The 23,511-nt window shown below is 39.1% G+C and overlaps 1 protein-coding gene and 1 pseudogene across 2 annotated transcripts; both read right to left on the minus strand.

The window, feature by feature from the left end:
• Positions 1-294: 294 nt before the first annotated feature.
• EBAG9 (estrogen receptor binding site associated antigen 9) lies at positions 295-18,830 on the minus strand. Of its 2 annotated transcripts, XM_066565911.1 has the most exons (8): positions 18,672-18,830; positions 12,673-12,848; positions 11,658-11,755; positions 8,177-8,255; positions 7,793-7,951; positions 5,755-5,862; positions 4,643-4,734; positions 295-824 (listed from the first exon to the last, which is right to left on the minus strand). In XM_066565911.1, the coding sequence occupies exons 3-8, from the start codon at positions 11,738-11,740 to the stop codon at positions 704-706; spliced, it is 642 nt and encodes a 213-aa protein (XP_066422008.1). In that variant the 5' UTR covers positions 11,741-11,755; positions 12,673-12,848; positions 18,672-18,830; the 3' UTR covers positions 295-703. The 2 variants fall into 2 exon arrangements, with proteins under 2 accessions (XP_066422008.1, XP_066422017.1); XM_066565920.1 differs by lacking the exon at positions 12,673-12,848.
• LOC136556167 (NADH-ubiquinone oxidoreductase chain 2-like) lies at positions 18,754-22,715 on the minus strand (annotated as a pseudogene).
• Between the last annotated feature and the right edge of the window lie 796 nt (positions 22,716-23,511).

Genomic DNA, 23,511 nt, shown 5'->3' on the forward strand with positions numbered 1-23,511 from the left:
GCATCAACCCTTTGTAGGCTGCACCACTCCTGTGTAGTGATGCCACTGCTGGCAGTCAATGCAGTGTCAAGTGTAAATGGGAGCATAGGAAGCTGCAAGTGACAAAGTGACAAGAAATCCACTTTCAGTGTTCAGCTGCATAACCCACCAGGAGCACATTTGGAGTTGCAGGTCATCAATAATAAGTTATTTTCTTCCACACAGTATGATCTCCCATGGAGAACTTTCAAGTGTTTACAAATACTTTCATAAAAGAGCAAAAGCAGACTTTTTCATCAGGCAGGAAACAAAAGGTTCTTTAAAATTGTTTAATTACATGTTTCAGGTAAGCACAGACAATACAGGTAGACTTCCCACCACTCAATATTTACATTCTTTTCTCTAGGCTTGAGCTGTTCATTTAGAGTGTTTTTCAATCAACATCCCTGTCAATCACTTGCTGCAAAGAAGGGTGCTGGAAAAGAACTATTGCAGGAAACATTCCATCAAGGCATGATTTTCTGTAGGGCTTTTCTTCTTTAAGAACTACGTACTAGTAGTTCAAGATATTTTGGGAAAATCCTGGCTTCCAAGATGACCTGAAGAATGCATTGAAACCAAGCAGTGAGTTGAAGTCCTATAAATAGTTAAATCAATACCAATATGTATCTTGTGGAGCTGAAATTCTCTTTTCACTGGCACTGCCATTGCTGTGTGGCTTCTGTTAGGACAGTTTTACACCAATTTTGTTTTGTTCCTTTTTCATTAGCCTTTGTGCCTCTTTCTCCATTTTCTTTCGCTGTTGTTCTGCTGCTCTTTTTTCCCTTTCTGCTATCTTCTGTTGTCTGTAATTAAAGAAAACATGAATTGCTAAATAATACACAATTTTCAGCATGGTCATACCTTAAGTTCCTGTCAATACATAGGTTATTATAACTAAAAAAAACAGAGCATCAGCCTATTGTCATTAGGCTCAGAACAGTCCTTCTTTTACTGTGCTGAAGTCCTTTTTTTGGATTAATCTAGAATTGTAGAATATTCTGAGTTGGAACCCACAAGGATCATCAAAGTCCAACTCCTGGCCTACACAGGACCATCCCCATGAATCACATCATATGCCTCAGAGTATTCTTCAAATAATTCTGGCAGGCTTGGTGCTGTGACCACATCCCTGACCAGCCTGTTCCAGTGATCACACTCCAGGTGAAGAACTTTTTCATAATATCCAACCCAATCCAATCTAGTTTTAGGCAGTAATATTTGTTCAATTATTCATCAATTTAAAAGCCACTAGCTTCTCAAAGATTCAGAGTAAATGAATCAGTGAGAGTACATGACAGTTGTAAGGCCTAGAGGAAAAACTAAAAATCTATGTAATACTTTCAGCAGCAGCTCAAAAGTTTTGAGTTTTTGCTGGTTTAGGGATATTTTTGAGTTTGTCACCCGTTACTGTACATTTTACCTGACAGCTGACAGAGCTGTCAATCCAGCAATATGCAGAGTAATAATATTTGCCACATTACAGTGGCAGATTTTTATATTTCCCACATATCTGAACTGATGCAAAAAGGAAGAGGCACTGTGCTTCTTCACCAGCCAATATACAGAGACAGTAAAGTTCCAAAAAGCCACATGTTATTAATGCTGCTGTTCACAACAGTTCTGAAGGGAGGGATCGTGGCAGCTCCTGTTTCTTTCCCTAGGATGACCCACAGGACATGGAGCTCCTGTGCACAGCAGTGGTTTCATCACACCCTCTACAGTCTAGGAACCTGCACTCAGTTCTGCCCAGAAAGAGACCTTCAACTCGCCTCAGACACAGCAATTGGCCAACAAAAATACAAGTAGCTGTTATAAACTAAAAATGTGTGAGTTCAACTGCTTCCACTGGGATGAAAACTTCGTTGGTAATATTAAGTCTGAAGTTGTAGATAGGGATCTAAAATTTGCAGATGAAACTAAGTTCCAACTAACTCAAGTTAACTGAAAATGCAGTTTTTCATCCACTATACCAATTCACCACTGACTGGAAAATTTCAGTGTATCCCAGCTTAGAACCTGTGGAAAATGGGGAAAAAAGAGACTACAGGAACTTCTCATGCTCTGATAGCCTACTCTTCAGCACTTTCTGCATGCCTTAATTCCAGGGAGCATTTGACTTACTATATGTGCTAATTTCAACTGTTATGCTTGTACATAAACTCACCAGAGAGGCCACAGGACAGTCTTCACTGCTAATTAGAAGGACACAGCCCACTTCTGCATAAGTAATCAACATTCCATTGCTACACAAAAATTATTCTGGTCTTACTAAGCACCCACAGGTACCAGACACAGCAGGCTAAGGGAGACCCTCACTTTTTCTGCACACTCATTTCATTCTCCAAAAGCACCACTGGAGTACAGTCAGCATTAACTGACTGTAACATTAGAGGACTGTCCTCTATTTGGCAGTCTGAAATATTATACAAGCTTCTTTCAAGTGTTACGCTTACACATTAAGTCACCAGAGTGGCCACAGGATCTTCGGATCATTTTGCAGATCAAGATGCAGACTTCTATCATTAAGAAGAGACTCCATAGCACTTCCTTACTACACTCTGTCGAAAACAGAGTCAGGCCTGACCAGTTTTATGTTAAATATTTTGCTTAAGTTTTATGTTAAATGTCAGATGTTAAAAACACCGGTGATGTCTACTGCAAGAGAAATTAAACCCAGTCGGGATTTCTTTATCAATGTCGCTAAAAATCAGCCAGGACCTGACTCATTTACAGATAAACATTGTTATTTCTGTGTCATGAATAAAACAAAGGTTTTACTTCACCCAGCTGGGATACAGCTCACATAATGACCAGCTGTATATAGAGGTAGCCAGCCATAGCTGGACAAGCGGTAAGCCATACACATCTGGAGTTCTAATCGTATTTAATCTGCTGGAAGTATTTAGACACACATCCCTTCTATAACAACTGCAGTTTGATATTTTAGTGAGGCCAAAAAGAAATCCTATGAGAAGTAACCATTTGAGTTGAACTCTTTCAACAGTAAAGATGGTAGGCTGAAATCTTTAGGATAGGTTCAACCAAATATCATGACACTTTGAAAAATTAAAGCTTTTGGGAAACCCCACTGCTATCACCATGTAAAAGATTGCTCTTCCTAAGTATTCTAGAGCATGAACCTGACTGTTGGCAAACAATATAACTTAGTCCATCCTGGAAATATTCACTGCACAAATTTTACACTCCAAGAATAAACTGGCATATACATACACCAGGTAATTTAATAGCTAATTCACGTATGAGAAACCATCTGTAATGGAATGTGGCAAGGGTTAAGTAAATACAATGCAGCGTCTGCAGGTGCAAAAGTAGCTGCATTGTATTTACTTTACTTTCATTTCTCCATAAAAAAACAAACAAACAAAAAAGAGTATTTTCACTGCACCATAGCTATTAAAGATCTTACTGAGTCTATTGATATTCTTTACAGGAAAAAGTACTATCTGTGGAACCAAAACAGCCCAAAAGCACATCTTTCATATCACAAAGCTTGTACTTCAGTACAAAACCGGAAACAGTAATGAAGTTTAAAAAAAAAAACCAGCAAGGTTTTGATCAGAATGTACACACCAATACCAGATAAAGTTTACAAAAATATTTGCATTACAACACTATTTTCACATGTTAAGCTGTTGCAAAGCAAGACTGACAGAGATAATAAATTGAATAAATTCTAATTATGATTAGCACATTGAAAATGAGCTGGTAACTTCCCTGTTGTCTTATTCCACAGATTGAAAATATAAATTTTTCAAAACATTAAAATAAACACTTGATCAGATTCCTCTCTTCTTTTCCCCACAATACCTATTTTCCTTAGAATGATTTTTGACTATATCATGTCTTTATTTCACTAGTGGACCACAGAAGCCATGTGCTTGTAATTAAGTTAGTAGAATTACAACAGCCTAGGAAGCTAAAGCTATCTGAGGCTGGTTACCTGACTATGTAGCAAGCAATAAAGTTTGATACAACTGTAAGTCACTATCAGTTCAAATCATTGTGTATGATTAACTTAAACTTAATTTGCATCTCTTTACTCTCCATACCCCTTAAAGGAAAGGAAAAAGGAACACAAACTGAATGGCTGAAGCATTCACACTAACTCTGTGTGAGACTTTGATTTTACGTTCAGCTAGTTTAGTTAAATTAGAAAAGCCTAGCTCCTACAGGGATTCCAAGAACATACTTATCACTTCACCTTCTACCCTGAACTATTTTTACCTTAAGCACATGGTTGTGATACTTTTTATAAGGACATCAAGTGGTATTTTACCTAATCAAGTAATGTGATCTGAACATAATAAATTGTTGGGATTGGTGGGGGGCCATTTTTTTAACACCTGCATGTGCATGTGTTAATGTGTTGTTCCAGTGTTCCAGTGATTTTCAGATGTCCTCTACTATCTCATTTATTAAATTAATTAGATCCAAAATGTCTTCTGGTGAGTACTAGTTACACAGAGATTAGATGCATAAAAATAATTTGTCTTAAGAGGAGTTTAACAATTCTTGGCACTTACCAGGAAGGTGTCAAATAAACAAATGTGATTCTTTTACATGTGAAAACTTTACATAGTGTTATATTAATTTCAGTTACCTAAGAACTTCTTCTGCCTGCCAAGCAGCATCTTCCTCTTCTTCCCAGGCATTTGTATTTTCTTGCCAAGTATCCAGGTCTCCCAGTTCAGGCTGAAACAAAGAGAATTTCTAAGCACATGGAAAATTAAATAAAACACTGGTGTGCGACTGCCAGAGTGGCTCCTGGATGACAGCAAAGTTTCCTTAACGTATTTTTAACATTAATGCTTCAGACTTACAGAAATATTTGAGATATGGCAGTGCTTCTCATCTTATGGTCCATGCTTTTTTTCCTGCTATAATAATACTGAGTTTTTTCAGTTGTCAAAGGGTTTTTTGGACAAAGACAGGAAGGAAATAGTGGAGTGCATTTTTAGCAAGAGGAAGATAGATTGAGCAGATTAAATGAGTAGATAATGCAAAAGATTTCTGGCAGTTGCATGGACAAACCAACACATACATCCACTTGTTTTTATGTCCAGTATCAGCTGAGTGACACTTTTACTAACTAAAAGTCCTTTCCTGAACTATTTTCATAAAGGACAGTGCAAGGAGGTGGTATGACCATTCTGTACTGCTTCCTGCCTGTACCCTTTTGTACACAATGTTTATCAAAAGAGAAACACTGTTAAAAAAGGCAAAAGGCAAGGGAGGGAGAGCATCTCCTGCTAACTGGCCAGTCCGTTAGGCAACTAGACAATTTTTTCAAAGGATAAGGAGTAAAAATTAGGAGGCTGTTACATTACAATCCCTACACAAAAAGGAAGGGAGAAACAGAAGGTTAAAAATGGGTCCAAAACAATAAAGCAAAGGTAACTTAGAGGTTTTCAAAAAAGCCTTCTACTCTTTTGTTAGTAACTTACTGTGTAAAATCCAAAACTTACAGTTCATTGCTTTAGCAGATTTGCAAGCCCATAAGTATATGGAAGCTTCTGACCTTTTTATCACTGATCTGTCAAATTTCTCAGCAGAACATATTGGACTACTTCATTCTTCACTCAATTTTAAAACAATTTGCATCCCCAACTATTCCAATTACTTCCCACAATGAACATCTTAGGCAGACTATTCCTTCCCTAGAGAATATCATTTAACTGACAAATACAAGATCAATACTTAAAGCATACTTACAGATTGGTGAATAAAAGGAATATCTTGTGTGGCTGCTAATCTGCTAGAGAATCCTGTGTTTCCCTCTGGAATCCCAAAATTTAAAGGCTCTCGTTTTTTAATAACTATCTGAAAATATTCAAAAAAAGGAACAAAAAAGTGGTAGATTAAAGCACTGCAGAGATTCCTTTGTGATCATATAACTGTGTGCCCATGAAAGTTCAGCTACACACCTCACTGTGTCTTAAGCCTGGACAGGTTCTTAAAGCAGCACAGCAAAATGAACTTGTAAGTGAAAGATAAATACAAAAAACAAGAACTCCTCCTCCCCCCACTAGCATATTCTTTAGTCACATAGAAACCTGTGACTGTATCAAGACAGAGAATGGGCACAAAGAATCACAAATCAAACAGCCACATCTCCCAGTACTCATAAAAGCTATCAATTATGTGATATATTGCTTGGAGAAATCCTGCTTCTGTGACAGGTCACTTTAAAGTACTACTTTTGAGGACAGTGCTGTCTGCACAGTTGTACTGCACTGTAATGTCAGCTCTCTCACATACTCCAGTATCTGTGCAGTTTCAATAGCTGCAAATTTTCTGTCAACATTAACTAGTAAGCTCTGTACTGGTTTGGCTGAAAAGTAGTGCTTTTCCCAAAAGAGTTGCCAAGATCACATATCCTTTTCACTTGTCTTGACCACAAGTCAGAAACTTTGTTTAGCCTACTTCGAGCCTCTTCTGCTTCCCAATGGGGCAGATCCACAGTTCCACTGCCTGTATGCTTGTATCAATCCAAGAAAGGAAGCAGGACTAGACAATCTTATTGTCTTATTGAGCAATGACAAACTGTTATTTGACTGATGTTCTATTTCCAAATAGATCAGTATAGATGAGCGACAACATGAGCAGATTGTACCTCAAATCTCAGGCTTTATATTGAGACATTCAGCGGAAATAAACACAAATTCATACTGAATGGTGTTAATTTGGCCAAGTTAACAGGGATGTTCTTTACAGTGCCTGCAGTCATCCCTAGAGAGATATTTAATATAAACCCAGTGTTTAGCATGGACTCTTCCTCAGTTTTGTTCTGAACCTGAAGCGCATTCTATGAGACAAAAAAATGTCAGTAGATATAAAGAAGAAATCTACCTCTCCCTAGCTCTCTTCTACTCCTCAGATTTTGGGACATCAAAATCCTTAGAAGAATTTAGTCCACAAGATACTGCAGATTCTGAATGTACAGAAAGCTGACACCAGGATCACCTCCTGTTTATAGGACCACAGGAAGATTCAGGTTTGAAGGGGCCTCAGGAGGTTTGTAATCCAATCTCCTCCTCAAACCACTGTCACTTTAAGGCTGATGAAAGTACTCAGGGCTTTTCCACGTGGGGCTTAAAAACTTCTAGAGATGGAGGCTGCACAAGTTCTCTGGTAACCTATTCCAGTACTTGTGAGGTTTTCCCAATTGACTCAAAGACCTGCAAGTACCCAGCTGAAAGATTCACAAATAGAAACAAAACCTGCAATCACCAGATTTTAATCAGCATTTATTTACAACCTTGATGCTCCTGTAGAGATGCCCTCCTGTCTTGTCTCCACAGTTAAAATGGATATTTGAAGAACAAGCTATTTTGAAATATCAGTTCTCTAATTCCAGCCTCCCCAATATAACTTGGTGAAACAATTAACCATTGTTTTCTGAAACAGCAGGGCTGCTCCCTCAGACTTCAATAGAGCAAGACATTCAACGTCTTTGTTCAAATAAGGATATGAGCACAAATGACTAGAGAGTTCTCACATTATACTTCCAAGAACTTTTAGAGTATTAAATTATTCATAAGTTTCCAATAACATGAAGACTAAATATGTAAACATCTGATAGCATCACAATTGTTAAGATCTCAAAGGTCTTAACATTAAACATGATAAACTACACACCAACATCTATTCTCATTTACCAACAGCACCTTCTGTAAGTTGCCAATTTACTTGCTTTTATTTTAAAGCAAGGAAAACCCTCCATAAGTATAGTTGAAAATGTAATACTTACTTTTTGAGTTTTTCTTATAGTTGGTGCCATATCTTTGAAATAATCAGGTTCCATTTGTTCCAAAGAATTTTGCTGAGCAGCCACATTACCATTGCCACCTTCAATCTTCACACTTGTAGGTGCATCTTCATCCCATGAAGACCAGTCTTCTACTTCAGGCTGAATATAAGAATATGGTACAAATTAATATTATCTGCAGGTAAAATCTTGTATTTTTATAACTTGCTAAGATATATACTTAATACTGTATCACATATTATTATTGTATCTTTCACATATATCACATTATAAGATATATTTCTTGGATATATACCAATCCAATATTGTAGGACTTCTATAATCACCCTGTTACGGGATTAAGTCACCTACCACTTTAACAATTACCTGCTTAGGAACAGATGAATAATCCACTGTGGTTGGCAAAGTTATTTGGTCTCCACTTAACTTTCGCCCTCTTCCAGACCTGAAAAAAAAATGTAGGATTCCTCCAAGCTCTGAAAACATGAGCACTAAGTTTAAAAAAAACAAAAAAGGAAGTCTGAGAACAGCACTACTGAAAATAGTCATGGCTAAAACATTCAGTGCTTCCATTACCTTTGTATTAACTACTGTCACTAAAAGTCTGCTAAGCAAAGGAATTTCATCATGAATTGAAAGTTGTTTTCACAAGAATATCAAAGTGCAATTTACTTTTCTAATTGCAGTGAAATAGAGGAGAAATACTTCTAAAAAATAGAAAATGGGCTAAAAATGGGCTGAAAATGGGCTAAAAATGGGCTAAAAATGGGCTAACTCATCTGCATAATTTAGTCACAATTTTTGGACTGTCAGTGCTTATGAAGCAAGCACTAACAATCTGTATTTGTGAAAGAAACATTTCTACTGTAAAATGAGAATTTTTTCTATTTGTCTTAAATTTTAAGCTGTGTCTAACAAATAGCTTTCTGAGCTGCTTGATTTGAAAGCCCCTCTGAAGCTCTTTTTTCTTCAAAGTCTAAACAGAGGTAATACAAGATTATGCAAGTTAATAGCTTTAATTCAATTCATGCTTCTACTTAAAGAATACCATTTCAATGCATTTCAGCAACCATATAAAATAATTTTGATTGAAAACAACACTAATGCATTGCAAATAAATTATCTAGATATCTACTTCATGACGTACAAAGATCAGAATAATTAAAATATTCTTAGCTGACATTCATTTTATTTTTACACCTTACAACACAACAGAATGCAATTCTTTATGTTTTCCACAAAGAATGTAAGGTTCTATAGCAAAGCAGTCATGAAACTGACCATATGTAGCTTGGGAAATTTAATGTTTTTTTCTTACTGATGAGAATAAACTGGGAAACTTCAATTTCAAGTTTCTATCCATTAGTTTTAGTATTAGAGAACATACTACCAACTGACTAGCTGAATTGCTTGTAATATGACCTCTACTATATGCTGGTGAGTGACTAGATATATTTTTTCTACTCTAGACCAATATTCCTCCTTAGACAAGGTCAGGTGCTATAATCAAATTTTCAAGTTTTATATAATTAACTCTACTTGCTTTATAAACTGTTCCTTCAAGTTTGAAAAGCAACAGATTTTAGGGGTAAAGGAAAGTGAAAACACTGTTCCCTCAAACACATTAGAGAGCTTCTGGTTGACAAGATTTACTTGACATCTCTAAAGGAAATCCAAGCTTGGAAACAACCTCCTTCAGACCTCTACAGCATACACATCCTTAATACTATTTACATTTAATACTATTACAAGCCGTCACTTCTGCACTGACTTTCTCTATATGATTTATGAGACAAGCAAGTGGCTGGTAACAACATTAATCAAGTCAAAATGGTAACAGGGCTGGAGTAGGAGGAAAGAGCTTTTGTCACACAACATCAGAAAGAATATAGTACACAGAGCAGCACCAAGGAAGGCTACAGATCTCCACTTCCTCTAGGAAGGGAACAAGATGCTTATAGGAACAGCTGCTCCACAGCCACCATTAAATACTGATCACTGCTCTGAATGCCAAATGCCTCAAAAATGATTGGATTTGTTTCTCCTTACTAATAAGTAGTATTCAGATTTCTCAGTTGGAGATAATTAGAGATTTTAAACGGAAGGAAGTTTCATGTCTTCTTATACTTACACATTTTATTTCCTGAAAAATGGATTCAGGCAGTCTGTTGTTTATCAAGAAGAGCTTGAACTAAAGAAAGGACTAGTACTATTTGTAAGCTCTATGCTGCCTAAAAAGTTGCACAATCTCTACAGGCACTTGTTCAAATGAAAACCTAATGTAAACTATGTAATCTAAGTAAGTACTAGCTCATATCCATTGAATTAAAATGCACATTTAATTAAATCACTTTTGCTGATAATTAGGCATAGTTGTATTGAGGGGTGCATTACAGGAAAACAAAATTTATCAAACTACACTTTGCTGATGACAGTGAACAGAAGAAACATCTGTAGTTAGTGGTCTGAATTAATGTGATCCAGTGACTTGCTTATGTGAAAGACTTAATTTTCATTTCTTCATCTAATTGTTATTAAGCAAATAAAGGGTTTTCTACTTAATGTACTCTGAAACAGTTTCTCAGCTGTTCATTTCAAGGTAATATGTCATTTAGAAGTTGGAAAAAAGAATGAAAATACTGTCACTACACTTAGAAAACAATTATCTGCTTATAAAAAATATAATTAGAGAAATGAAGGATCCACATAATACAGAAGTTATGATCAACTCTGTTTTGACTTCTTTCAGCATCTGAACAGCAAGTATTCCTAATTTAATTTGGAATTCAAATCACAGAACTAAGGTTGACATGTATATAATTGTATGCAGCATTAAAATGTATCTTTTTAATGCTTCACTATATCTGTAAGTGAATTTACCAACAACTCAAGAGCTTCCTCTTGTTCTTGGAATAAGTAAAGGTGAAGAGGAAATAAACAGTTATTTTGTGTCTACCACATATTCTGCATGCACTTTAATCCTCACTGGGAAAGTAGTTGTCATCATACAAAAAAAGAGAATACATTTCTCTAGATTGGTATTTGTTTATGTAAACAACATGCTGCAGAAGTGGCAGGAAGAGCAGCAGTTCATATGACAGCACAGTGCCAAGAATCGCCTCAGGTACTCTACTACTTTATCATTGAACTCTACTACTCCACATTAACTCTTGGGGATTTTTAGATTGCTTCAAAGTACTACACTGCAGCATTCATGAGTCTGCAACTCAAAAGAACACCACATATGACTTAAAAGAGTGTAAAAAAAAAAAACATTCTTCATCATTAAAAAGAAAAAAAAAGCCGTTCCCTTGAACTTCAATCACGGTCCTCCAAAGTTCTGAAAGAATCTTCAATAGGCAGAAGAATGTGAAGTCTCAGGCAACTGTTTTTGACAAACAGGATGAGAATTGCCTACATTAGTAATGACAGCCGACTGACTGATGACAAAGTGGATGCTCCCATTAACAGAATCTCTTGAAACACAAAGTATCACTTGCTAAGTACTTTTCAAAACTGTGTAGCACAGCTTTTCTTCAAGTTTGACATGGAATACTTTTAAAAGCCATTTTAAAACTCTGTCATAGCTGTTTACAAAACCTTATTCAGCTACCATACAACAAAATACACTCACAAATACACTACACAGACTTTTGGAACTCTGAACAAATAGCAAATGAAAGAATTCACTTGATTTAGTTTTCATCTGTATTGACTGTTTTGCAATTAGTAAAATCAGAGCTGGTAAAAGTGGTGGCTGGGTGCTGGGGGAAGGGCAGAAGTGTAAAACCCTGTAATTCAAAAACTGAAAAAAAAAAGGTAACCAAATTAAATAAGACTTGTTTACCTGCATATTAACTTTTTAATGAAAGAAAGCACTGCTGCCAGGCAAGTACAGACTTTAAAGAGTCGAAACTGTGTTATGGCCATGGTAAGAAACCCTTCCTGCAAAAGAAAAAAAGTTAGATGCAGAGGATTATACAACTTTATACAGTACTTAAAGCCAATTGCCTTAGCTGCTACTAAGCTAGGAGCAGTCAGTGAAACTGTATTAATGCAAGGAAAGAGAGCAGGTACTTGGGGCAAAGATGTTAGCTGCCTACTATCAGGATATTTCACTGATGTAAGTAATACAAGTATCTAATATATATGACCTTTAAAGAAACAGCACAAAGTCACAGATAGAGTCAAAGTTAAAGACACTCCTAAAGGGGAAGCGTAGGCAACCATCTGCAGTGCCTGTGCAGCTGATCTGTTTCAGACACTACCAGTGGCACTGAACAGTGGCAATGCAAAACAGAGTACTGATCAGAGAGAAGCTCTTGCTTGCTTGAGCATATCAAGCATATACAAATTATAGATTTAGTCATTAGGTGAAATTCCAAAATTAGCTGTTTAAATTTACCTTCCATTTTGATGGAAATGTATGATGAGAACACTGCTTATTTTAGAACTAGTCTCACTGAAAAATCATCATCAAAAAAAGAGTGTTCATCCTGTGTGAACTACTGCACCAGCTAACCCACAGAGCTACTGATATTTCTCTGCCTGACAGGATCATGATAGCAAACACAGAAAAGAAAAAATTAATCTTTGGCTGAAGCCACTCCTGTTTGTAGCTATTTTTTCAGTGACAATTTGATAATCTAGAGAATTTATATTTATCACATCACATCATTCCAACATACCACCTTGAATAGCTACAGACTGACTCAGAAAAATCTGCTGGAATTCAAGTATCTCTTTTCTCTCCTACAGGTGAACATTTCAGAGTAAAGAATAAGAGGTTAGGCTTCAGAAATAGCTTTGCATTATAAACATCTACACTTGTAACAACATATTCTGTGGCAAGTTTAACATACCTTCTGGTGAGAAGAGAAGGCAGCCCTGTGACATTTTCCTCAGGCCATGAGTATTCCATGGAAGGACAGCTTGATTTCAAATATGCTATGGCATTTAAATCACTTTTTATATTCCAGGCTTTAAGTTAGGAAGAGTCAGGAAGGTGGATCATTAGGTAGGCTGCTCCAATACTGTCCTGAGGATTTTATTAAAAAGGTACACAATGGGATTTGTGAGCTTCAAGGAGCATAGATGTATTTTTATTGGTGCTCATTTGCTAGATAACATAACTATTATTAAACACTGTAGAAATATAGTACTGGAAATAGTGCTTTACATGTAGTTCAGGACAGGACTTTCTGCTACTGAAAAATCATATGGGAGCTGATAAACAGGCCCTTTTACTACAAAATGAAAGGCTTAAGTTAGTAGTAACCAACAAATTACAGACTGCACTACCAAGCTCTAGCTCAGGAGAAAGGCTTCATAGGACACGTATCACCTCTACTTCAATATTTGTGTTATCGTATTTCATTTCATGGGAGGCTTAAAAATGTAGAGAACTTTATACAAGGTTGGATTGGCTCTTTATCTAACAGAATTAGAAAGCAGTCAGTTCCCATAAAGAAGCAAGAACGGACATTGTCCGATATATTTAGCTTTTAGTTTAAAAGACTGGACCATTATTTCATATTATGCTCAAGCACTTCCTTACCTTTTAGTATGAGCAATGTTAATAATATGTAGGTTACAGAAGAATGCATCAGTCAATAATTTGAATGATTAGGAAATAATGGAAGTTAGTGAAAGAGTGAACAGTAATGGGATGGAAAGTTCTCTATCCTAAAGGTAGAAATTATTGCAAACTAACACTGAATTGGTGAAAGAAAATGTTATTTTTAGGAAAGGCAGCTAGAAGTTATCTGCCTGAGATGTGAGGCATGAATAGCATGTGACCTGCTGAAATTATTATAAAGGTACATCTTTTCTGAAAGAAAGCATGTTTAGAAGCTCACTCCACTCTACCAGAATTCATTCTTTCATCAGCTTGGGGGGCAGGAGGGAAGGAGCAGAACAGTACTCAATATTAGCAAGAGTAAAGCTCTTTTCCCTCATTCAGTCTATCTAACTGCTACACTGGACAGTACAGACAGACCCTAAATTTAAAAAACTCCTAACTACTGACTGAGAAGATTGTTTTAGGAAGCCACCAAAAACCTTTGCAGACTCAGTATTATTTATGCCTAAAGTCAAGGAACTAGGAAGATTACTCAAACCAGAAAACTAAAACAAGAACAAAAAAACTAAAACCAAAACAATGTTCAAGTGTTTCAGTTACCAATACATATATTTATATGTGTACATATAAATGAACCCAGTTTTCAACTCACCATTTTTTCATACATTGAATTGTATACTGTATTGAGTTTTCAATATAAAGTTAAACAATTGAAAAAAAGCATAATCCACAAGAACTCTGGCTTGCAGAGTCAGTGGACTTGTGAAGTCCACAAGAACTAATCACCAAAAGTTAATCCATTTCCCAGGTCATTCCCATGTAAGAATGACTATATTTCCAGTATCACCAGTATGCCCATTTGACAGAGTTCAACATCTATCATTATGCCCATGACAATCAGATAACTTGCATTTCTTCACTTTCCATGTGTCAGGCAAAGATTTCAGAGTTACAATGAGACACATGGCCAGTTAACATATTTGTGATAGAGATTTCATTTCAGCTGAGCTAGAACTACGCCCTTCAAAGGCTGGACTTGAGGACCTTGGAGGTCTCTTCCAACCTTAGTGTTTGTGATTTAAGATCATAAGTACTGTTTTGCCCACCTCTTTTCTGAGCACTGTTTGCAGTCTTCCCAGTTAAGCTCCCTACACTACAAACTGTCAGATGCACAACCAGAGTTTTGTCAACAATATGCTATCGGCCAGCCATAGTAGTGTTAGCAATCATTTACCTTTAAAAAGAACTTTCCTCAATGTATCTGCTTTTTATACTGCTATTTATGATATGAAGCCAGATGTATGTATTTATTTAATTAATATTATTTTTTATAAATTAATTTAAAATACAATCTTGAACCAATTATTGTCCCAAGGTAAGGAAAAGTCAAACATTTTCCCCTTTGTCTGAAACAGCACTTGAAATGTGAGCATTGTTGCTCCAAAAACAGCACTACCTGAAAAGTTAAAGGTGTGCTAAAGGTTTTGAGTTTTGTTTGGTGCCTTTTGGGATTGGGTTCTTTTGTGCTTGGTAGTTTTTTTATGTTAATTAAATTTCTCAAGGTAAACCATTTTATATTTGGAAGTAGTTGGATGAATACAGATGTACACAGAACCCAAATTTTCCTCAGTTCACCACAAACTTAATTCACACAATACCATTATACTAAACTGAACTGAAAAAACTTTTTCATCCTCTTCTTGTCCATCTTTCTCAGACATTGGAAAGAAGCACAGCGATGTACCTTCTCTCTCTCCTGGGAAAAATACTGAACAGTGTAATGCTAAATGGCAGGCCACAACAGTCTTTCTTTTCTTAAGCCTTTCCTTGATAAACAATCCCAAAAGGAACCATAAGTGTATCAACAATCAATTATAACACAGGATGACAGACACATAACACAAAGTTGCAGTGCTACATCAAGAATCCTAAAACATTTCTTAACAGATAGAGGCAAATGTGAAATACTGGATTAAAATTCAGAAAATCTGGTAAGGGTTGTCTGCCAGCCTGATACATCCTTCTGTGTATCACACCTCATGCCTCCACTTTCCATTTATAAAACAGGATAGATTTCCTTCTCCCACTACTGGAATTGCTTTGTTACATTTATGAGACTTAGGGTCAACTGAACTTCCATTACAACAGATATAAAAAAGCAAATAAATCAAGACATGAATCCTAATCAATTTAATACTCATGGTCAACTCAGCAATTCTGTAACAGACACCAAATTTAGCTGGAGCTTGACTTGTGCATCTCATACTGTCTTCCACTGGTAAAAAGTCACAACAGGTGTTCACATGGAACATGAGCCCAGAAAAGACTAAAAGACAACAGCCACGAGATGTTATACATTTTAGAACCAAGTCAGAAGAATGAGGAAACTCAAACATTATAGGGACCCATAAAGGAAACAGAATGAAGGGAGGCAAAGTTCAGAATTTTATTGAACATTTTTACTTCGCTTACAGCTTGCAACAGCGGCCTCATTAGAACTCCTGGCACCTCTAACTTCACTGAATGTAGCCAGCATAGTCCACCCTCAGGTGGACTGGTTAATCAACTATGGTGCAGTAACTGTTTATCACTGTATAATAAGCACACTGGCACCTGGAGAAACACTTCCTCTTTCATATCTAACTGTACACACAAATACCACTTAAACAGGATTTCTACAGACAGAGGCAATTCTAAAATAAAGTCACTTTGGGGCACTAAAATTATTTTAGAAACTTGTTTCCTCCTAGAGAACTCATCTTTTACTGCCACATCAGCTTTCTTTCGTATCAGCTCACTTGTAACTCTGGAATGCAAACACGAACACACCTTGGAATCAGTGATTTTAGCCCACAGCCAGATAAATAACCAGACGATGATGCTTAAAATAACTTGTCTGAAACTGAAAGGCTCTCCTCCAATTTACCTAAGGAGATATCAAAAACCCTCCACCCTCCTAAAGCAAAACAAGTTGTTCATTTCCTAGTACTAAAGACTAACATGGCCTTGAGTGTTTACATTTGTTAGCACCAAAAATCCATACTGGTTCAGTAGTGCTTTTGTGTTGTTACTAGAACAGCTGACAATACCCTAGCAAAGTTTCAGTGGTAAGGAGAGAATTTTTTAAAAGGGGATCCTGTATGAAGTTCTGGTAGAATGGCCACATCAGAGATCAGAAGTAGGTTTGTAGAGAGATGGAATTTTATTAAGATTAGTAGATAGAGATAAAAAACCTGTTTTCAAACACATAAACCCTCCTCCAAATCATGTATGTTACAAGATGTATAAAGACACTTTAAATTTTAGAAAGACAATGCAATGATTCAAGAACTGCTTTCAATCAGGTACTGAAAGACAAAACCAGCACTTCCTGCATTTCAAAGACAGCAACCATCACTCTGTAGCCTACTCAGAGGTTCCACTGCCCTCTTCTTGGTTGATTTGTTTGATCTCTTGGTTCTTTCATCACTTTACACAGAAACAATATTGGGAACACATGTGTGGAGGGAAAAAAAATCCTGTCTTGACCACTGAGTTTGATAAATAGATAAATTAAGTAGCAGCATGACTGAACCCTAAAGCCATGCTATTATGGCATTAGGGAGAGAAGCAGAATGAAAAGGGAAGCTCAGGAGGCATCTCCTCTATCTATTTGTAGGTAAGTGATTGTGGGATGTTTGTAAAGGTACTGTAGTTTCAACACTAGTGTTCCAACTTTCAGTGCAAATACCCTAACTAGGCAGTTGAAGTGGCTGGGACAGAAGACATCTCACTCACATTAATCATAGGCAGAATAAAGTCATCCAAGACACTCAAATCCAGAAAGAGATACTATTGAAAGCTGCAAAAGATACCAAAAGTTAAGACAGAATGTCTGTCTCTCTAAATAAAGGCAGCAAAAGTTGGTGACTGCTGGCAATTCCTGAGTTATTTCTAGACACTAAATACTCTGATATACAACACACAGGGTTTCAACTCTTTTTTAAACGTGTTAGTCCCAGAGTCATAAAACTTCTGCAGTAATACCACCACATCTCACCCCTTCCTCTCCAAGAAACTGAATACAGCTACAACTTCACTAATGTGAACTCCTGAAGCTTTATGTCTTGAATTACAATAAATTATACTCTTCAAGGCAATATTAGTTAAGATAGAAAGTTTATGTCTACCATTATTCTTTGACAATTCCTTACCTCTATATGCCACTGCCTTGTGAAAACCAGCATACAGAACACAGCTTGAGGTAGCACAATCTTGTGAGACCACACTGTAACTTCATTCACTTCATAACTTTGCAACAAGTCTTTTACATAATGCCCTAATTCACGTAACTCACTTCACAAAACTGAAGTTCTCAGACACAGAACCAGAGTTTAAGAGACCCCAGTTCTGTTCCACTCCTTATTTGCCATCCTGGACCTAAGTTTTCTGTAACTACGTGCAATGCCAGAAACAACAAATTAACACACTCATTGTTACTACTACAAAATCATCTTGCCATGCTTGTCTTGACGAGCACCAGCTATTTACAAACGACACTACAAGACGGTCTAAAGAAGTCTCTGCAGTGCACATGTGTATTTCCACAGAAATAAAGCTCCCCAGAAATATAGCTCCACAGAGCTATAAAGCAGCAAGCTGTGCCATTCTTCATTAGAGATGCAACTTAGGCACTTACACTGTGAATTTATGACCAAATAGCAGTGCCCTACCATTCTACTGACCAGCCGAGTCTTGAATATTATTAGACAGCACTGAAACCAAATAGTAGCACTTAATTTTTCTGTGAGTTGATAGAGATTCTGAAGTATTTAAAAGCATGCTAAGGAATTTTCACTCTTTGTATTATTAAATTTGCTCGTCAGAGTAAACAGAAGGTAACCCCAAGCAATGCTGTCCCACCACGAGTTCTGACAGGCTGCGCACCCTCGCCCTTTCCCACAGGGTGCGAAGCCGCTCAATTCCCAAACGCTGCCTGTCTACCACATCATGTTCTTCGCAGCTCATGAGATCCCCCCCCACTTCGCCCCGGAAGAGGCCCCAACCGGTCGGGCAGAGGCCGCGGGCCTGGCGCTCCCGGGCCGGCCAGGCAGCCCCGCCGCTGGGCGAGGGCCGCGGGGCCGGGGCGCCCCGAGCACAGGGCAGAGCGGGGCGGCGGCGCTGCTGCGGGAGAACCGCGGGGGCAGCTCTGCCCCGGGAGGGAAGGCGCCGAGACCGGGCCCCTGCCCAGCAAGGCGGAAGCGGCACTCGGCAGCGTAGGAACCGACCCTTCCCGCTCACCTGCCCCGGGGGGGGAGGCCTCGCCAGGGGTCGCGGGGCTCCAGGGGCCGAGGCGGCCGCTCCCGCAGCCTGCGGCCGCCCCTCATCCAGAGCCGGGCCCGCGCTGCTCCGCCGCCACCTCGCGCGCCGCCATGTCGGCCCCGTCACCCGGGAAACACGTCCGCCCCTTCCGGCCACACCGCCTCCCGTGCGCTCCGCTCCGGCAGCGCCGCTCGGGCCGCGGGCGCCCCGGGCCGTCCGAGCGCCTGGGGCACAGCCGTGCCGGGCTGCCCGCGGCCCGCCCCGCCAGCGGCCCGCGACCTCCCCCGCCCGCCTTCCTCCCGCCCCCACAGTGGCTGGGGGAGGTCTGAGCCGGCTCTTCGGCCTTCCGGGGAACTGTGAGAAAAAGGCGTTGGACTGCAACCGTATCGGGTTGCTGCACGCGTGGCAGTAAAGGTGTTCCTCTGTAGTCGATAGGATGCTGAGCTGTAAACTTGGATGTTACTAAAAAACAAACATTGTTTGAAATCGCTTCTGACAGGTGCTACCCCAGTGTCCCAGTTTGTTCACCAACTGCTTGTCCATTTTAATGGCTGGTTAAATGGTGTTAAGGTTAATGTTAAGGCATTCCAGAGCTCTGTGTAAGCCTCCAGTTGTGTTACACTCGGTAGGTGAGGTAAAGGGGATGTTTGTCTCTTTCTCCCATGGAAATCTTGTCAGTTCTAGAGCAGTACTAATACAGCACTCCTTTCAACTCAACTCCAAGCTGTAGCACTCAGTTCTTTGTGTGGTCTTAAAATATCTTCCAATAAAGACTTCCTGCCACGGAATTTACTCAGCTGCTGTGTTCCCTATGTGTGTCGGGCAGTGGGGAGATGGATGAAGGATGATGGCTCTTGTGAGGAGGCACTGGTATTAGATACATAGAGTTCCTTCATTTCCCTTTTCCCATGCCCTAACAGACACCATGACTGCATTTCCACAACTCTTCATGAGGAAACAGGCCCCAAAGGGACAAGGAGAAAAACATGATCTATCTGACCATGGGGCAAGGACCCTGTTACCCAGGACACAGGAGGGGTGATCTGGGGGCAGCTCAGAGTCCTGACTACCAGGCAGGTTTCTGGTGATGAGGCAGATCTAAGGACAAGCCAGTGAGTCTGCACTGGTCCAAGATCAGTAGAGAGCATAGCAAGTCAGGACATGATTGTGGCCAAGTTTATAGGCAGCAGTCCTATGATGTTGAGGTGGGGATTGACACCCTTATGCCTGCAGAACCCAACTTCAATAAGAGAAACATGTATGCAATGCTGGCTTTAACATTAAAACCATTGCAAAAGTATTAGTGTAGCTGAGGTATACCTTTCAGTATAACTTTCTGCCTAAAGAAGAAACTGAAAGAAAACCTTCATCTACATTAAATCAGAAAAGCAAATTGAAAAGCATGAAACATTGGGAAAGGTCAGGCTGTAAATGTAGCAAGTTACAATTCCTTCCAGAACACATATAGGTTATGGCATTACAAAATATATATTAAGGGAATGTGACAAAATGAGAAGGGCAGAATTTAACATTTCCTTTCTTACGAGAAAGAAAAGGAAATTTGATTTCCTTTTAGGAAGGGAAACGAAATCTTACGAAACTGAAAAGAAAGCCTTACAAACATTCTGGAAAGGAGATATGATCAAATGAAATGCAATTGAAAAATACCCCAAATATCCAGAAAATCAAGAGACTTCGTGACTACAAGAAAATGGACCGAGATTACATGTGGTGCAGTGCAAAGGACCAAAACAGGTCAAAACTAACCTCAGAGGTTTTGCAAAAGCAGGGCAAAAAATCAAGGAGGAAGATACATCTTGGAGGGGACGATATCAGGGACATTGCGTGGATACGTAAAAAAAAAAAAAAAATTAAAATTGCCAAAGTCAAAACCCATGAAAAGGCCTCTGCACCATCAAGTGCAGGGACATACACCAAAGCATTCCCAATTCATCCCCATTGAAATATCAAGATTTCGTTTCCCTTCACGAAAGGAAATAACATTTCCTTTCTTGCGAAACTGAAAAGAAAGCATTGCAAACACTCTGGAAAGAAGAAATGATCAAATGAAAAGCAATTGAAAAAAAACCAACAATCCCAAAAATCAGGAGATTTCATGACTACAAGAATATGGGCCGGGATTACATCTTGTGCAGTGCAAAGGAGCAAAACAGGCCAAAACTAACCTCAGAGATGTTGCAAAAGCAGGGGAAAAAGTCAAGGTGGAAGACACAACTTGGAGGGGAAGATATCAGGGACATGGCATGGATACTTAAAAAAAAAAAAAAATTGCCAAAGGCAAAAGCCATGAAAAGGCCTGTATGCCAACAAGTGCAGGGACATGCACCAAAGCATTCCCAATTCATCCCCATTAAAATTGCAAGATTTCATTTCCCTTCCCAAAGGGAAATAACATATCCGTGTACATTGCCCTAGCTGTATGGCCTATCCAAATGCAATCATCAGCCTCTACCATCCTCCCTATCCTCATGCTAACATTCTCCCCCTGCAAAGCAGGCACAAGGCTAGCCCTACTAGTAGCCTCCACCTGAACCCATGGCTCCGACCAGCTACACAACTTCAACCTCCTACAATGCTAAAAATTTTCACCTCAACTGCAATACTCCTTCCCTTAACCCTCCTCTCCTCATGCAAACACCTATGAACTAACATCACATTATACAGGCTATTAATCGCCACCATCAGCCTCCAATGACTCACACCGACACATTACCCGAACAAAGGCCTAACCCCCTGAACATCTATTGACCAAATTGCCTCCCCTCTGCTAGTCCTCTCATGCTGACTCCTCCCCCTCATGATCATAGCAAGCCAAAATCACCTAGAACAAGAACCCATCACCCACAAATGAATCTTTGCCACAACAGTAATCCTAGCTCAGCTATTCATCCTTCTAGCCTTCTCGGCCTTAGAACTAATGCTCTTCCACATTGCATTCGAAGCTACCCTAATCCCCACCCTCATCCTGCGATGGAGCAACTAACCAGAATGCCTAAATGCTGCCATTTACCTCCTATTTTACACACTTGCCAGCTCACTCCCACTACTAATTGCCATCCTCCACCTACACAATCAAATTGGTACTTTCCAATACTCAAACTTTCACACCCTACACTAAACTCTTCTTGATAGGCCTAGTCGGGAGCCTAGCCCTCCTCCAAGCCTTCACAGTCAAAGTCCCCCTATACGGCCTACACCTATGATTACCTAAAGCCCATGCAGAAGCCCCCATTGCCGGCAGGGGAGGGAGTCCTGCGAGAGAGAGTAGGGTTTGGAGTAGTATTGTATTTAGTGATGGAATTTTGGTCCATGTAGTTATTAGGATAGATAGCTTTAGGACTTTGATTGTATTTAGGGTAAGGAAAACGGTTTCAGTTATTATAGCATATAGGTAGAAGTTGAGGAGGGTAAGTTTAGGGTTGTAGACAATAATGATTGCTATTCAGCCTAGGTGGGAGATGGAAGCAAAAGCTAGGATTTTTCAAATTTGTGTTTGATTGAGTCCTATTCATCCTCCCAGGCCTGCTGAGAAGATAGCCAGGATGGTTAGGAGTGTAGGGTTTAATGAGGGTGAGGTTATGAAGAGTCGTGTGATTGGAGGGAGTTTTATTACAGTGGATAGGAGGAGGCCGATAGTGAGAGGAGAGCCTTGGACTACTTCTGGGAATGAGAAGTGGAAGGGCACTAGTCCTAGTTTTATTGCAATTGCTAGGTCAGGATCAGGCAGGATGTTGGGTGGGTAAGCTGGGTAATATCTCACTGTCCGGTGTGTCATGTGTTGGTCATGCTGGGGAACAGGACAAGGGCAGAAGCAGCTGCTTGGGTCAGGAAGTATTTAGTAGTGGCATCAATGGCTTGTGGGTGGTGAGATTTTGAGATAATTGGCTGGATGGCAAGTGTGTTGATTTCAAGGTTGTTCCAGGCCATAATTCAGTGGTTACTTGAGATAGTAATGGTTGTTCCTAGGAGTAAGCTAAAGATTAGTTTTGCCTGGGGGTTCATTAGCAGGGGAAGGAGTTGAACCATCATTTTCGGGGTACGGGGATAACATTTCCTTTCAGGAAGGGAAACGAAATCTTGTGAAACTGAAAAGAAAAGCTTACAAACACTCTGGAAAGGATATATGATCAAATGAAATGCAATTGAAAAAAAACCCAGCAATCCCAAAAATCAGGAGATTTCATGACTACAAGAATATGGACTGGGATTCTGTCAGGTGCAGTGCAAAGGAGCAAAACAGGCCAAAACTAACCTCAGAGATGTTGCAAAAGCAGGGAAAAAAATCAAGGAGGGAGACACAACTTGGAGGGGAAGATATCAGGGACATGGTATGGATACTGAAAAAAAAAATTTGCTAAAAGCAAAAGCCATGAAAAGGCCTGTATGCCAACAAGTGCAGGGACATGGACCAAAGCTTGCCAAAATTGATCCCCACTGAAGGCTAAAACAGAAAAGGACTTACGAATACTCTAGAACAGAGATACCATCAAAGGAAATAAAATGGAAGGAAAAAAAATTGGGAAATTTAGTGACTACAAGAAAATGGACTGGAAACAAAATCTTGCAAAACTGAAAAGAAAGCCTTACAAACACTCTGAAAAGGAGATATGATCAAATGAAATGCAATTGAAAAATACTCCAAAAATCCCAAAAATCGGGAGATTTCATGACTACAAGAAAATGGACTGGGATTACATCTGATGCAGTGCAAAGGAGCAAAACAGGCCAAAACTAACCTCACAGATGTTGCAAAAACAAGGGAAAAAATCAAGGAGGAAGACACAACTTGTGTGTTTAG

This window comes from Molothrus aeneus, chromosome 1, assembly GCF_037042795.1.
Source record: "Molothrus aeneus isolate 106 chromosome 1, BPBGC_Maene_1.0, whole genome shotgun sequence".
In the NCBI taxonomy this organism is placed as follows: domain Eukaryota; kingdom Metazoa; phylum Chordata; class Aves; order Passeriformes; family Icteridae; genus Molothrus; species Molothrus aeneus.

What these genes read in the sequence shown, in the direction of transcription:
- EBAG9 (XM_066565920.1), bottom strand. Translation starts at nt 11,740, where the DNA reads ATGGCCATAACACAGTTTCGACTCTTTAAAGTCTGTACTTGCCTGGCA. An exon ending in ATTAAAAAGTTAATATGCAG is followed by an intron (nt 8,256 to 11,657) that starts GTAAACAAGTCT and finishes TTTTTTTTTCAG; the next exon opens with GTCTGGAAGAGGGCGAAAGT. An exon ending in TTCCTTTTATTCACCAATCT is followed by an intron (nt 4,735 to 5,754) that starts GTAAGTATGCTT and finishes TCTTTGTTTCAG; the next exon opens with CCTGAACTGGGAGACCTGGA.